This window comes from Hypanus sabinus, unplaced genomic scaffold (genome assembly GCF_030144855.1).
Source record: "Hypanus sabinus isolate sHypSab1 unplaced genomic scaffold, sHypSab1.hap1 scaffold_822, whole genome shotgun sequence".
Lineage (NCBI taxonomy): Eukaryota > Metazoa > Chordata > Chondrichthyes > Myliobatiformes > Dasyatidae > Hypanus > Hypanus sabinus.
In genome coordinates this window covers 102,164-116,484 of record NW_026781675.1, presented here as the reverse complement: position 1 = coordinate 116,484, position 14,321 = coordinate 102,164, and the positions used below count along the sequence as shown (strand labels likewise).

General features: G+C 41.8%; 1 protein-coding gene across 2 annotated transcripts in view; it reads left to right on the top strand.

Moving 5' to 3' along the window:
• Positions 1 to 14,321, top strand: part of LOC132390262 (26S proteasome non-ATPase regulatory subunit 11-like) — a 159,736-nt gene that overhangs the window by 56,215 nt on the left and 89,200 nt on the right. For both annotated transcript variants that reach the window (XM_059962872.1, XM_059962873.1), the window contains 2 exons: positions 1,625 to 1,682; positions 10,963 to 11,157. In XM_059962872.1, coding sequence (XP_059818855.1) covers positions 1,625 to 1,682; positions 10,963 to 11,157 — 253 coding nt within the window. The remainder of the gene's footprint in view (positions 1 to 1,624; positions 1,683 to 10,962; positions 11,158 to 14,321) is intronic.

The window sequence follows — 14,321 nt, the reverse complement described above, 5'->3', positions numbered from 1 at the left end:
CATCAATTTTACCAATAACACAATAGTAGTTAGCCTCGCCAACAACAATGATGAGGCGATGTACACAGAGGAGGTAGAAAGACTGGTAGAATGGTGCATCCACAACAACTCTCAATGTGGTAAAGAGATGATTTTGGACTTTAGGAAGGTGCAGGCTGACCACTGCTCACCAAACATAGATGGCTTCTCCTTTAAAGGATTTGGAACACCATGTTTCTGGGAGTGCACCATTACAGATATTTACCAGGAACACTGCATACACTGGACCCTTACATTCTATTTGATCTACTGATAAACAGGAGATAGCGTAGAATTAGGAAAAAAACTGATAGGGTGATGAACTGCTTCTTCCCTCAGGCTGTAAGTCTACTAATCTCTCTGCCACCACCCTGGTCTCATCATATAAAATACTGGTAACTTTACTGTTTACTTTTTAACTTGTATATGTACCTTATTATTTGTTAGTTTGAGGTAATATTATTTTATGTATTGCAATGTGCGCCTTGGTCTGGGGCAATGTTATTTCATTTGCAACATAGAAGGATATGGTTGAATAAAAATAAACAACTTGAACTTGAAAATATTAAGTACAGATCTTATGATGATATGTTGAAGTTGTTTAAGATTTGATAAATTTGGAGAAGGTATTGTATTCCAGGGAAGATTTAACAATAAGATGGAAAGAAAACAGAAATTTTACAAGAATATTAACAGGATTTGAGGATCTGAATTATAGAAAAGGGTAGGTTAGGACTTTATTCTCTTTTCCCTGGAGGGGAGATTTAATAGAGGTACAAATTATATTTTTTCCCCACTAAGTTTAGGAGAAAATAGTAGAAGTCATAGGTTAAAGAGAAATATTTAAGGTTACTTCAGGGGAAATTCTTCAAAGTACAGAGTGTTGAATGAACTGCTGGTGGAAATGGTGGATATGGGTTTGATTGAAATACTTAAGAAAAGGTTAGGTAAGTAAATGAATTTGCAAGGCTATGGGATGGGACTAGGTAAAATAACACCTTGATGCAGATTAAAATGGCTGAAGGGCCTGTTTCTGGGCTGTAGTATTCTATAATTTATTCTTTTCCACTTGCATTCAGTGGTGCCATGAATTTTACAGTTAATGACCAGACTGGTGAATTCAGTAGAGTATCATTAAAAATGCATCAATGTTTTGGAAGCCTTCGATGAGATGGGCAACTTCTGTGGGAAAGTGAAAACATTTTGTGTGAAAACACTTCTGCCAGAACTTGATCAGCAGCTGCCTTACCTTGGATATGCCTTTTTTGATAGTAGGTGCCGAAGAATAATTTGGGAGTTGCAGCTTGAATATTGACAGGTGATTAATTCACTTCATGCAAAAAATAGTTTTCACTGTTGACCATTTTTCCCTAAAGAATCTAATTAAAATTTGTTACAGTGTTGATGACATCTTATTCACTTTAGGATGACAGTAAGTACAATCATTCACACATCTAAAGTGTGATGAATGCACAGAGTTTGTCAGTGCAATTATAATGCTTTTTTTTGCATCTTTTACTGTACTTCAAAATGTGTTACACTAAGTGACCACATTCAGACCAGCTAAAAGCAAATATATATTAACCATTTTAATATTTTTATACAGGCTCGTTTGGTTTCTCTGTACTTTGACACTAAAAGGTACCAGGAGGCATTGCAATTAGGTAACTATTGATACTGCTTTTCATCTGTTGGATAGATTATTTATTGTTTATAAATGATCCACCAGAGGGCAGGGCTCTATAATTTATTATTGTTATTATATCTCCGAGTACTGAAATTACATAAACTGAGTAAAAAATTGGATTGTTTAGAAGAATAATAAGTCTCGGCACTGGTGAAATTAGCTGGTTCATATGGAAGATCATTGCAAATAGACATTGACTTTTCTCTCTTTCACACATGCTTCCTGAGCTCTTGAGTATTTCAGCATTTGATGTTATATGATTTCCTGCAACCATACTATTTTTGCTTTATATCTTCTAATCCTTATATATTTTTAATACTATGTTGATTTTTTTGTACAATATTTTTTTCTGGGATTGTACCCTTGCCACTTTCAACTTCTTCGCAGCAATACTATTCGAAAGCCATATTTTCTTAATGTATTAAGAAATTAACCTCCGTTAATTTCTCCATTGCATTTGCATTTTCAAGTGTGTTTGTTTGACATCCAGTATTCAATCAACAGCAAATTTTATTCAGTTAAGTGTTAAAAACATTTAACTTGTATGTTGCCTGTATAGACTCAATTCCATTTCCACTAATTCCATTTCTTTACCTTGCAATTTCTGAAGCTTAAACCATTTTTTTCATTTTCTCTAACATAGAAACAATTTACCATATCAGTAGATTTGTGGATTTCCCTTAAAACAATCCTATTATCTCACAATAGGTTCTTAGCTTGTTCTTTATTTGTTGTGATTCTAATTGCTTTTTCCACCACTTTCCAGATATCAACTACATTCTGTGTAAAACAATAAAAATTCTTTGTATCCCCCCGATATATCTGTTGTTGAGGTCAAGTTCGAGTTTAGGTTTTTGGCTGAGACTTTTCAAGTAAATTGGTGAAAGATTCTAAATTGGAGAAAGGCCAATTTTGTTTGGATCGCAAAGAATCTGGCAAGTGTGAATTTTAACAGGCTGTTTTCTTGCCAAGTGCATTTGTTAAGTGGGAGACCTTCAAAAATAAAATCTTGGGTGTACAAGTCTTGTATGTGCCAGTCAGAATAAAAGGTAGAGAAAAAAAGTAAAGGCTAAAAAGTAGGCAGCCTTGGTTTTCAAGAGATACTGAGGTACTGTTGAGGGAAAAAAAAGGAAGTGCATAGTAGGTACAGGCAGGTAAGAACAAATTAGGTGTAGAAATGCCACTTAAAAAGGAAATAAAGGTGGCTAAAAGAAGGCATGAGGTTGTCCTGGCATAAAAGGGGAAGCACAGACCTAAGGAATTCTACAGATATGTTACATAGAAAACCTGCAGCCCTTTGGCCCACAGTGCATTGCTGAACATGTCCTTACTTTAGAAATCACCTAGGGTTATCAGCTCTCTATTTTACTGAGCTCCATGTACCTTTCCAGGAGTCTCTTAAAAGACCCCATCGTATCTACCTCCACCACCGTTGCCGGCAGCCCATTCCACGCACTCACCACTCTCTGAGTAAAATACTTTTCCCTGACATTTCCTCTGTACCTCCTTCCAAGCACCTTAAAACTATGCCCTCTCGTGCTAGCCATTTCAGCCCTGGAAAAAGCCACTATCCACATAATAAATGCCGCTCACTATCTTATACTCTTCTATCAGGTCACCTCTTACCTTCAGTTGCTCCAAGGAGAAAAGGCCCAGTTCACTTAACCTATTCTCATAGATTTGCTCCCTAATCCAGGCAATATCCATGTAAATGTCCTCTGCACCCTTTCTATTGCTTCCGCGTAATTTCTGTAGTGAGGTGACCAGAACTGAGCACAGTACTCACAAGTGGGGTCTGACCAGGGTCTTATATAACTGTAACATTACGTCTCAGGTCTTAAGCTCAATCCCATGATTGATGAAGGCCAATACACTGTATGCTTTCTTAACCACAGAGTCAACCTGTGCAGCTGGTTGTTAAAGAGCGAAAGAATTACAAGGGACAAAATTGGTATTTTGCAAAATGTGAATGGTAATCCATGTGTGATGCCAAAAGAGAGGGGGTTATCTTAATTGAATTTTTTTTGCTTTTATATTTACTCAGAAGACAGTCACAGAATCCATAGAAGTCAGGCAAAGCAGTACTGAGATTACAGATGGGGAGTTGTTTGCTGTCCTGAGGCAATTTATCCTGGGTGGATAAATAGCTGGGGCCCTAGCAGTGGTATTTAAATTATCCTTAGCTTCAGGGTATGTACTAGAGATTTGGAGGATAGCCAACATTGTTTCATTGTTCAGAAAGGCTCTAAGAATAAGCCAGGAAATTATAGGCTGCACCTTGCCGCCCATTTTATTTTATTATTCATCCTGTCCAAATCCATGTGATCACCCGGGGAAAAAAAACGATTTGCCAATTGAGGAGAAAAAATCTGGAAAATTCCTCTCTGACCCATCCAGGCTATCGAAAACTGGCCCAGGAGATCACATGGCTGAAGTAAACCTAGCCTCATGTCCACTTACCTGCTCGCTCACCGTATCCAATTATTGGATGGTATTCCAAGGGATTGGATAGCTAAGTATTTGGATAGACATAGACTAATTAAGGATGGACAACATGGCTTTGTGTGTGGTAGGTCATGTCTAATAAATTTTATAGAGTTTTCTGGAAAGTTACCAAGAAAGTTGATGAAGGAAAGGCAGTGAATGATGTCTACATGCATTTTAGATAGGCATTTGACAAGGTTCCACATGGGAAATTGTTGAAGAAGGGGTGTAGTGGATAGCTGGTGAGGAATGCTATCATCTCTTGCAGTTAGATCTGGAATAACTGGAAAGGTAGGCTGAAAAATAGCAGATAGATTTTAATCTGCAAGGTGGATCTCCCAGTGGCCACACATTTTAATTCCACACCCCATTCCCATTCTGATATGTCTATCCATGATACTGTCAAGATGAAGCCACACTCAGGTTGGAGGAACAACACCTTATATTCTGTCTGGGTAGCCTCCAACCTAATGGCTTGAACACTGATTTCTTTAACATTCGTTAATGCCTGTCCTCCCCTTCATACTGCATCCCTTATTTATTGATTGATTGATTGATTCATTCATTCATTCATTCATTCCCCCCTTTTTGCCTCTCTCTGCCCCTCTCACAATCACTTTTTGCCTGTTCATCTCCCTCTGGTGCTCCCCTCCCTCTCTTTCTGTCTAGGCCTCCCGTCCCATGATCCTTTCCCTTTTGTCAATCAACTTTCCAGCTCTTAGCTTCACCCCTCCCCCTCTGGTCTTCTATCATTTTGGATTTCCCCCTCCCTCTCCTACTTTCAAATCTCTTACTATCTTTTTCAGTTAATCCTGATGAAGTGTCTCGGCCCGAAATGTGGAGTGTACTTCTTCCCTTAGATGCTAACTGGCCTGCTGTGTTCCACCAGCACTTTGTGTGAAGTGTAAGGTGTTCTTTTTTAGGACTACCCTAAGAAGATCTTACATAGTAGGGCACTGAGGATTATGGTACAGCAAAGTGACCTGGGAATAATGTCCATAATTCTTTGGAAATGGCATCATAAGTAGACAAGAAACCTTTTGGCCACATTGAACTTCATAAACCTCAAACTATTGAGGTACAGGAGGTGGGGTGTTGTTTTGAAGACACTTTGGTGAAGCCTAATTTGGTGTATTGAATGTAGTTTTTGGTTTGTTACGTACAGGGAAGACGTGAGTAAGTTTGAAAGAGAACAGAGAAATTATCGAGATTTTGCCGGTTCAGGAACTCCTGTGATATAAGGAAAGATTGAATAGATTAGGATTTTATTCCTCGAGATATAGAAGGAGAGATTTGATAGAGGTTTTCAAAGTTATGAGGGGTAATTGCATGCAGGCTTTTTCTTTTGAGTTTGAATAGGACTACAATGAAAGATCTTTGGTTAAAGATGTTTTGGGGAACAGGAGAAGAAACGTCTTCACTCAAAGTTTCGTGAGAGTTGGAATGAGCTGCCAGTACAAATGCTGCATATGAACTTGATTTTAACATTTAAAAAAAGTTTGGATAGGTACATGGATGGTAGGGGTTTGGAGACCTATGGTTCCAGTCCAGGTCAGTGGGAGTAGGCAGTTTAAATGGCTCAGCACATTTAAACAGTTGGGCTGTAGGGCCTGTTTCTGTGCTATACTTTTCAATGACGCTGTGGCGACCCATTTCCTGGCGCATCCGAACTGACTCACAATTAGATAGCCTACGGGGGTTTGCGAGCACAGAGCTTTGGAGCCTCTGCGCCATGGGGGGCCGGTTGAGGGAGGCTTAAAAGTGAGGCTGAAGTTTTCGAATAAAGTTTTTCCTTCGACTGCAGTTACCGACTCCCGTGTCGTAATTTTAGCGCTGCTTGTAGCACACCGCTACAATTGGTGACCCCGACGGTCCAAACGATTTTTGGACCAGAAATGACCGACGCCGCCTCTGTTCATGCGGTTTCGTTGAAACTGCCGGGTTTCTGGACACAGCACCCGGACCTATGGTTCCAGCAAGCCGAAGCCCAATTCCACGTTCGCCAGATCACCTCAGAAGACACCCGCTACTACTACGTGGTGAGCTCCCTCGACCAGGACACAGCGGCCCAGGTCGCGGAGTTCGTACAGTCGCCCCCGGCAGAGGGCAAGTACACGGAATTCAAAGCCTTGCTCCTCAGGACTTTCGGACTCTCACTGTGCGAGCGGGCTGCCCGTTTACTGCACCTGGATGGCTTGGGCGACAGACCTCCATCGGCTTTAATGAATGAGATGTTGTGTCTGGCCGACGGACACACATGCCTCATTTTTGAGCAGGCATTCCTGGAGCAGCTGCCCGAGGACATACGCCTGCTGCTGTCCGAAGCTTTGGCGAATGCCGCAATGCTAGTACATCCCAGAATGGACGCCCCTACCGCCCTCACAGTGGACGCATCAAACACGGCAGTCGGTGGGGTGCTGGAGCAACTCATCGCAGGTCGCTGGCAACCCCTGGCGTTTTTCAGCAAACACCTGCGACCACCCGAGCTTAAGTACAGTGCTTTCGACTGGGAACTGTTGGCGCTCTACCTGGCAATCCGGCATTTCAGGTACTTCCTAGAAGGTCGGCCCTTCACCGGGTTCACGGACCACAAACCGCTTACCTTTGCGTTTACGAAAGCGTCCGACCCCTGGTCGTCCCGCCAGCAACGCCACCTGTCCTACATCTCTGGATACACGACGGATGTCCGGCACGTCTCGGGTAAGGACAATGTCGTGGCGGATGCGCTCTCTCGCCCTACCGTTCATGCCCTTTCCCAAGGGGTAGACTTTGAGGCACTGGCAGAGGCGCAGCAGGCGGATGAGGAGATTCCGAGTTACAGAACCGCAGTCTCCGGTTTGCAGCTCCAGGACCTCCCCATAGGCCCAGGTGAGAGGACCCTACTCTGTGACGTCGCCACCGGCCAGCCCCGTCCAGTCGTCCCGACAGCATGGCGGCGCCGCGTTTTCGACTCCATTCATAACTTGGCGCATCCCTCCATCCGGACAACTGTCCGGATGGTCTCCAGCAGGTTCGTTTGGCACGGACTCCGCAAACAGGTCAGTGAATGGGCCAAAACGTGCATGCACTGCCAGACGGCCAAGGTGCAGCGGCACACCAAAGCCCCACCGCAGCAGTTCCATCCCGCCCACCGGCGTTTCGACCACATTCATGTGGATATCGTGGGCCCCCTGCCAGTGTCGCGCGGAGCGCGGCACCTCCTGACTTTCGTGGACCGGTTCACAAGATGGCCAGAGGCGGTCCCACTCACCGACACCACCTCCGAATCTTGCGCCCGAGCCCTGATCGCCACCTGGATATCTCGCTTTGTTGTACCAGCCCACATTACCTCCGACAGAGGCGCCCAGTTCACCTTCAGCCTGTGGTCAGCTATGGCCAGCCTTTTGGGGACTCAGCTGCACCACACAACTGCCTACCACCCACAGTCGAACGGGCTAGTGGAGCGTTTCCACCGTCACCTGAAGTCGGCCCTCATGGCCTGCCTGCGAGGAGCCAACTGGGCGGACGAGCTTCCCTGGGTCCTACTCGGCATCCGCACAGCGCCCAAGGATGACCTGCACGCCTCGTCGGCCGAGTTGGTATACGGCGCGCCCCTGGTCGTCCCTGGGGAGTTCCTACCAGCCCCAAGGGGGCAAGAGGAAGAACCCGCAGCAGTCCTGGGCAGACTACGCGAGAAGCTCGGTAACCTGGCCCCCATACCCACTTCACAGCATGGGCGGCACCCGACCTGTGTACCCAAAGACCTACAGAACTGTAAGTTTGTGTTTGTACGAAGGGGCGGGCATCGGCATCGGCCGCCGCTGCAGCGGCCATACGAGGGGCCGTTTACAACGGAACAACGGGTCCACATTCGTGCTGGACGTTGGGGGGAAAGAGGAGGTTTTCACGGTGGACCGCCTCAAACCGGCCCATGTGGACCTGGCGCAACCGGCCGAGTTTCCGGCGCCTCGGCGCAGAGGCCGACTTCCCAAGCAGGTTCTGGCCCAGACTGTGGACATTGGGGGGTGTATCGCCGGTTCTGGGGGGGGGGGGGGGTTATGTGGCGCATCCGAACCGACTCACAATTAGATAGCCTACGGGGGTTTGCGAGCACAGAGCTTTGGAGCCTCTGCGCCATGGGGGGCAGGTTGAGGGAGGCTTAAAAGTGAGGCTGAAGTTTTTGAATAAAGTTTTTCCTTCGACTGCAGTTACCGACTCCGTGTCGTAATTTTAGCGCTGCGTGTAGCACACCACTACAAAGCTATTACTGATCTAAAATCAGTGGGCCCACCTTGACTACAACTTAATAATTCTCACTTAGCCGTTTTTTCTTTGTTAGATTTATAATCTTCTTCATTCCAATTAGACAACCACAAATCTGTCTCCTCCTAATTCTATTTCTAATGATATCTTATTTTGTAGTTTCTTTAGTCTATAATTTTGCCAATTGGTGTTAAGGTATTGAGCTCTTGAGTTTTCTCTTGATTTCTCCACTTTACTTTTAAACTGCTTGAAACCTCTGCTTGAACCACTTCCTAATTATTTCCCTAACCATTTAAGTAACTTGTCAAAAAGATATAGATAAATTTGCTTAATCAAAGGTTCTGTAGATAAGTTGACTGTAAATCTTGGAGTTGTTATGATTTCCAGTTTAAATTGTGCTCTATACCCAGTTGCTACGTCCTGAATTTTCAAGTACAATTATAATTTTTGTACAATTTTTGGATTTGGCTATTTAATGGTGTTACATGTGGTAAAATTTGTACTGCATAAATATGTTTTTTTTACTTGAGTTATGTCCTGCTCTGTTAAATGTATAAAATCTTGCTAGGGTCCACTTTTAGAGAGAAAATGGCTGAGAAATGGGGTGTAATACTTCACTTTCAAGCAGCTGGACCAAGGGCAGCAAAAGGGAAGTCTAACATGTATGCCTATATAGACAGAAATACTTTTTTTGAAATATATTTCTCTTAAGTTCCTCACAGTGTTTTCATAGGTTTAATCCTATTACTAAATAGCATGCAAATTACTGAATTTATACTGGATATATGATCTAGAAGAGTGTTGGTCCTGAAATCATCATATTCTGACAAAATGCCCCATTCCCTCATGTTCCTAATATTTCAAACTGAAACTGGATAGTCTTGTGACTACTGAATTATAGCTTTTTCTGGAAGTGTGTAGTGGGTAAAAATGTTTTTAATGTTGGTATCCCATATTTTGGCAATCATCCAAAAAAATACCTGTTTAGATTCCAGAGCTGTTCTTTGCCCTACCATGGCTCTTCCCTGCATTTTTCTTTCCATGTCACCTTGGGTCACTTTAGCTGTTTTTAATTTCTTTTTATCTACCAGATAAGGCTGATAAGTCATTCTTGGAATAGCTTTGCTCTTTAAAGTTAGTTTATTTATTTTAAACATCAGCTCACCAAATAAACAAAAAGCAAAGGTTTATAGGTTAATTCTATTCCCATGTATAATAGAACTTTGATATTTGGCTACTCCAGGTAGCCATTAAGTACAAAAAGACCTTGAATGCTGTTGAAAGAACACCATCCCCGAATGAAAAAGAAAGGAAACAAAACTCGCAGACCCAAAAATCCTTCCTCGCCCACAGCAAAGAACAGCCAAAAAACAGTCCACGATTCTCTACACATAACAATCCCCAACCTCCCACTCAAAGAAATAGACAGCAACAGTCTCACTGAATCCCCAGTCCCACCCTTCACATTCAAAAAATTAACTGATCGCCCACTTGCCAATTAACCATTTGCAGACCCCCTGCATCTCTGATTTTCATGAGGCAGCTCTCCGGTCACAGCAGGGCATTGAATCCTTCAATCAAATTTCAAACTAAATGTCACAGGCGCCAACAGTTTCCATAACACAAACAAGACAAAAAGATCAAGCAGAAGGTATAGAAAAAATGAAATAATTGGATGGTTTTGATATCTGGAAAATGTCGCCAGTGGAATTGTGTGCTGGTGCCATTTTTACTGGAAAACAAAAATTTCCTCTTAACTGTGTAATGATTTCATGGTTTTTAGATCTTACAAAGGCTTAAGTGTTCTGTAGTTAATGTTGTAGCACTTGTGGAACATGTCTGCATGCAGCAAAATTACATGTCCAGAAACCTTGTTTACATAGATATTCTATTTTAGCATAAATACATGTCTTTTTGATGTTTTAAGAATGAATATTGATTGGGGAACAAGGTAAAACTCTTCACTTATTGGGATCTTTTAAGTTTATCTGCATGAGTTTTTGGAATCTGGGTTTATCTTCTCATCTGTGAGACAGTAAAGCACAATCATTTGTCAGCCTAAAATGTCTGAGGCTTGCATGTTACTGATTCACCATATTTTACAGAATTGTAACAAATGAGTAAATGAGGGAAATAAAATGTCAATGAAAAATTACTGATTTTTTTCTTTTAACCACAGTTTAGGAGTCCTTTTACTCTATTTCTGTATTTACCTTTAATAACTACAAGTTGTTAATGACCTTTCCCTATTTTGATCACCTTTCTCTACAACATCATAATATGTGGCATTTGAGCAGTGAGTGGAAAAGTATAAAGTACTACTATTTTAAAAACATAGTACATGCATGCAAATTATTCTTCCCCATTATTATTACCCTTTTAAAACAATACTTACTGAACTTGTTCAGTTAATGGGTAGTCAGTATTAGTAATTAGCTAACCTTGTGATTCGTGGTTAGTGATTAATGTTAGTAAAATTGAACATGCGGTTTAGGACTTCTTTTTTGAAAAAAGACTCTTTTGTTTTTCAGGATCACGGTTGCTTCGTGAACTGAAAAAGATGGATGACAAGGCACTTTTGGTGGAAGTTCAGCTGTTGGAGAGCAAGACATATCATGCACTGAGTAATTTACCAAAGGCACGAGCTGCCCTGACCTCAGCCAGGACAACTGCAAATACCATCTATTGTCCACCAAAACTACAAGCTGCTCTTGATATGCAGTCAGGTATGGAACAATGAAAAATTTTAGTTTTAATCTTTTTAAAAGCATGGCCTCTGTTTAGGCAGTTTGGGTGAACAGTTAAGAGTTTGAAATTAAGATTATGCATTAATAATAATTTACAAGTATTTAAAATAGGTAACTTTAGTAAAGAATCGTATTTAGGAAATATGTAGCTAAAATAAGAAACTATTGGTTTTTTATGTGTAACCCCTACCCAACAGGCTGGTATATGTCTAGGGGAAAAGGAGATCCAGACACTCACCAACCCACCTCCCGTACACGCAGGTGCTGTGAGAATCGAGTTTATGCCTCGTGCCCGCCAACAGTATCATACCCACAACAAATACCGTTATGAAAAACACAGAGTTTACTAAAATTAAAAAAATAGTAGGCAAAACAATATATATATATATATATATACAAGGAAAAAACAAAAGGCGCCAACTTATCAAAGTTCAGTCTGTTTAGTGCACTCGTTGGAGCTCAATCAACGAACCAATCGACCCATCTGGCCGTCGCACCTGGGACCACCCCGGTGGTCTTACGAGCAGTCCAGCACACGTCCACCTTCCTCAGCGTCTTCCTCAGCCTCTCCAAAAAAACCCGCGAAAACCCCTCCCCCAAGTTCCCAGCATCACAAGACACAATGACATTACCCATTGATTAACAAATGAATACAATTACCGTATCAGCCATTCTAAAGTGAAACAATGGCGAGAGAAACACTTATCCGACAAAGAAACATTCCTACTTGTAACAAACCAAAGAGGCCATTTTGAGTAACATACCCAGGACATTGTACATATGCATTGCTTCTAAACATTTGCTTTCAAGTTGGCTATAAATTTAAATCATTCAAAGACTAAAGGATAAAATGTAGGTGGGTGCCTTTTAATACTGAGGGGTATTGGCCAAAATATTGGGTGCTGTTTATTTTGAGTCTGAAGCTAGCTCATGTCTTCCTCCTTAGTTAAATAAAAATAATTCTGAACCACCAAGCAACATATAGTCTGGAAATTAAGCTTTAACTCCTGGTTGACATTTATCTCCCAAATCAAGATTAAACTAATTAGTTAGTAACCACATACTGCTTTAGGAATTTTACTTGGAAAATTGGCTGTTATATTTCAATACTTCTAAACATAGAAAACCTACGGCACAATACAGGCCCTTTAACCTACAAAGCTGTGCCGAACATGTTTCTTTACCTGAGAAATTACCTAGAGTTACCCATAGCCTTCGATTTTTCAGAGCTCATATACCTGTCCAGGAGTCTCTTAAAAGACCCTAATGTATCTGCCTACACCACATTCACAAGCCAAAATTAACGTTTAATTTTAGCCCAAAGTTTATATCTTGGATTAGATTGACTTCTGTACTTACCAATAATCAGAGATCCCCCTTTTTCAGGCTTTTTTGAGGTACTAGACAGGGCTGTCCTTTAAGTCCCTTGCAATTTGATATGCTTTAGAGTCCTTGGCAATCACTCTTTGTGATTCACCCAATATATTATTTGTGAGAATGGGATACATAAGGTATTACTATATGCAGATAACCTGTTATTATATATCTCTAACCCAGAGAGATTCCAAAATGCCCTCCCACGGAGAGACCTGACACCTGACCAGGTTCATTTCCCAATACAATATCAAGCACAGCCTCTCTTCCTGTAGGTTTATCTACATATTGTGTCAAGAAACCTTCCTGAACACACCTAATAAACTCCACCCCATCTAAACCCCTCACTCTAGGGAGAAGCCAGTCAATATTTGGGAAATTAAAATCTCCCACCACAACAGTCATGTTATTATTAGAATCTGTCTCCCTATCTGCACCTCGATGTTGCTGTTACTGTTGAGTGATCTATAAAAAACACCCAGTAGAGTTATTGACCCCTTCCTGTTCCTAACTTCCACCCATAGAGACTCCGTAAACATTCTTTCTAAGTTTTCCACCTTTTCTGCAGCCGTGACACTATCTCTGATAAACAGTGTCACGCCCCCATCTCTTTCACCTCCTTCCCTGCCCTACCTGAAACATCTAAAGCCTGGCACTTGATTGAAGTAACCATTCCTGCCCCTGAGCCATCCAAGTCTCTGTAATGGCCACATCATAGTTCTGATAACATTATACAGTAGCATGCAAAAGTTTGGGCACCCTGATCAAAATTTCTGTTACTGTGAATAGCTAAGTGAGTAAAAAATGAACTGATTTCCAAAAGGCATAAAGTTACAGAGTTACATTTCTTTAATATTTTAAGTAAGATTTTTTTTTATTTCCGTCTTTTACGGTTTCAAAATAACAAAAAAGGAAAAGGGCCCGAAGCAAAAGTTTGCGCATCCTGCATAGTCAGTACTTAGTAACACCCCCTTTGGCAAGTATCACAGATTGTAAACACTTTCTGTAGCCAGCTAAGAGTCTTTTAATTCTTGTTTGGGGGATTTTTGCCCATTCTTCCTTGCAAAAGGCTTCTAGTTCTGTGAGATTCTTGGGCCGTCTTGCTCTTTTGAGGTCTATCCACAGATTTTCAATGATGTTTAGGTGGGGGGACTGTGAGGGCCATGGCAAAGCCTTCAGCTTGTGCCTCTTCAGGTACTCTACTGTGGATTTTGAGGTGTGTTTAGGATCATTATCCTGTTGTAGAAGCCATCTTCTTTTCAGCTTTAGCTTTTTTAAAGATGGTGTGATGTTTGCTTCCAGAATTTGCTGGTATTTAATTGAATTCATTCTTCCCTCTACCAGTGAAATGTTCCCCATGGCGCTAGCTACAACCCAAGCCCAAAGCACGATCAATCCACCCCCATGCTTAACATTTGGAGAGGTGTTCTTTTCATGAAGTTCTGCACCCTTTTTTCTCCAAACATACCTTTGCTCATTGCAGCCAAGAAGTTCTATTTTAACTTCATCAGACCACAGGATGTTTCCAAAATGCATCAGGCTTGTTTAGATGTTCCTTTGCAAACGTCTGATGCTGAATTTTGTGGTGAGGATGCAGGAAAGGTTTTCTTCTGATGACTCCTCCATGAAGGTCATATTTGTGCAGTTGTCACTGCACAGTAGAACAGTGCACCACCACTCCAGAGTCTGCTAAATCTTCCTGAAGGTCTTTTGCAGTCAAATAGGGGTTTTGATTTGCCTTTCCAGCAATCCTACAAGCAGTTCCCTTG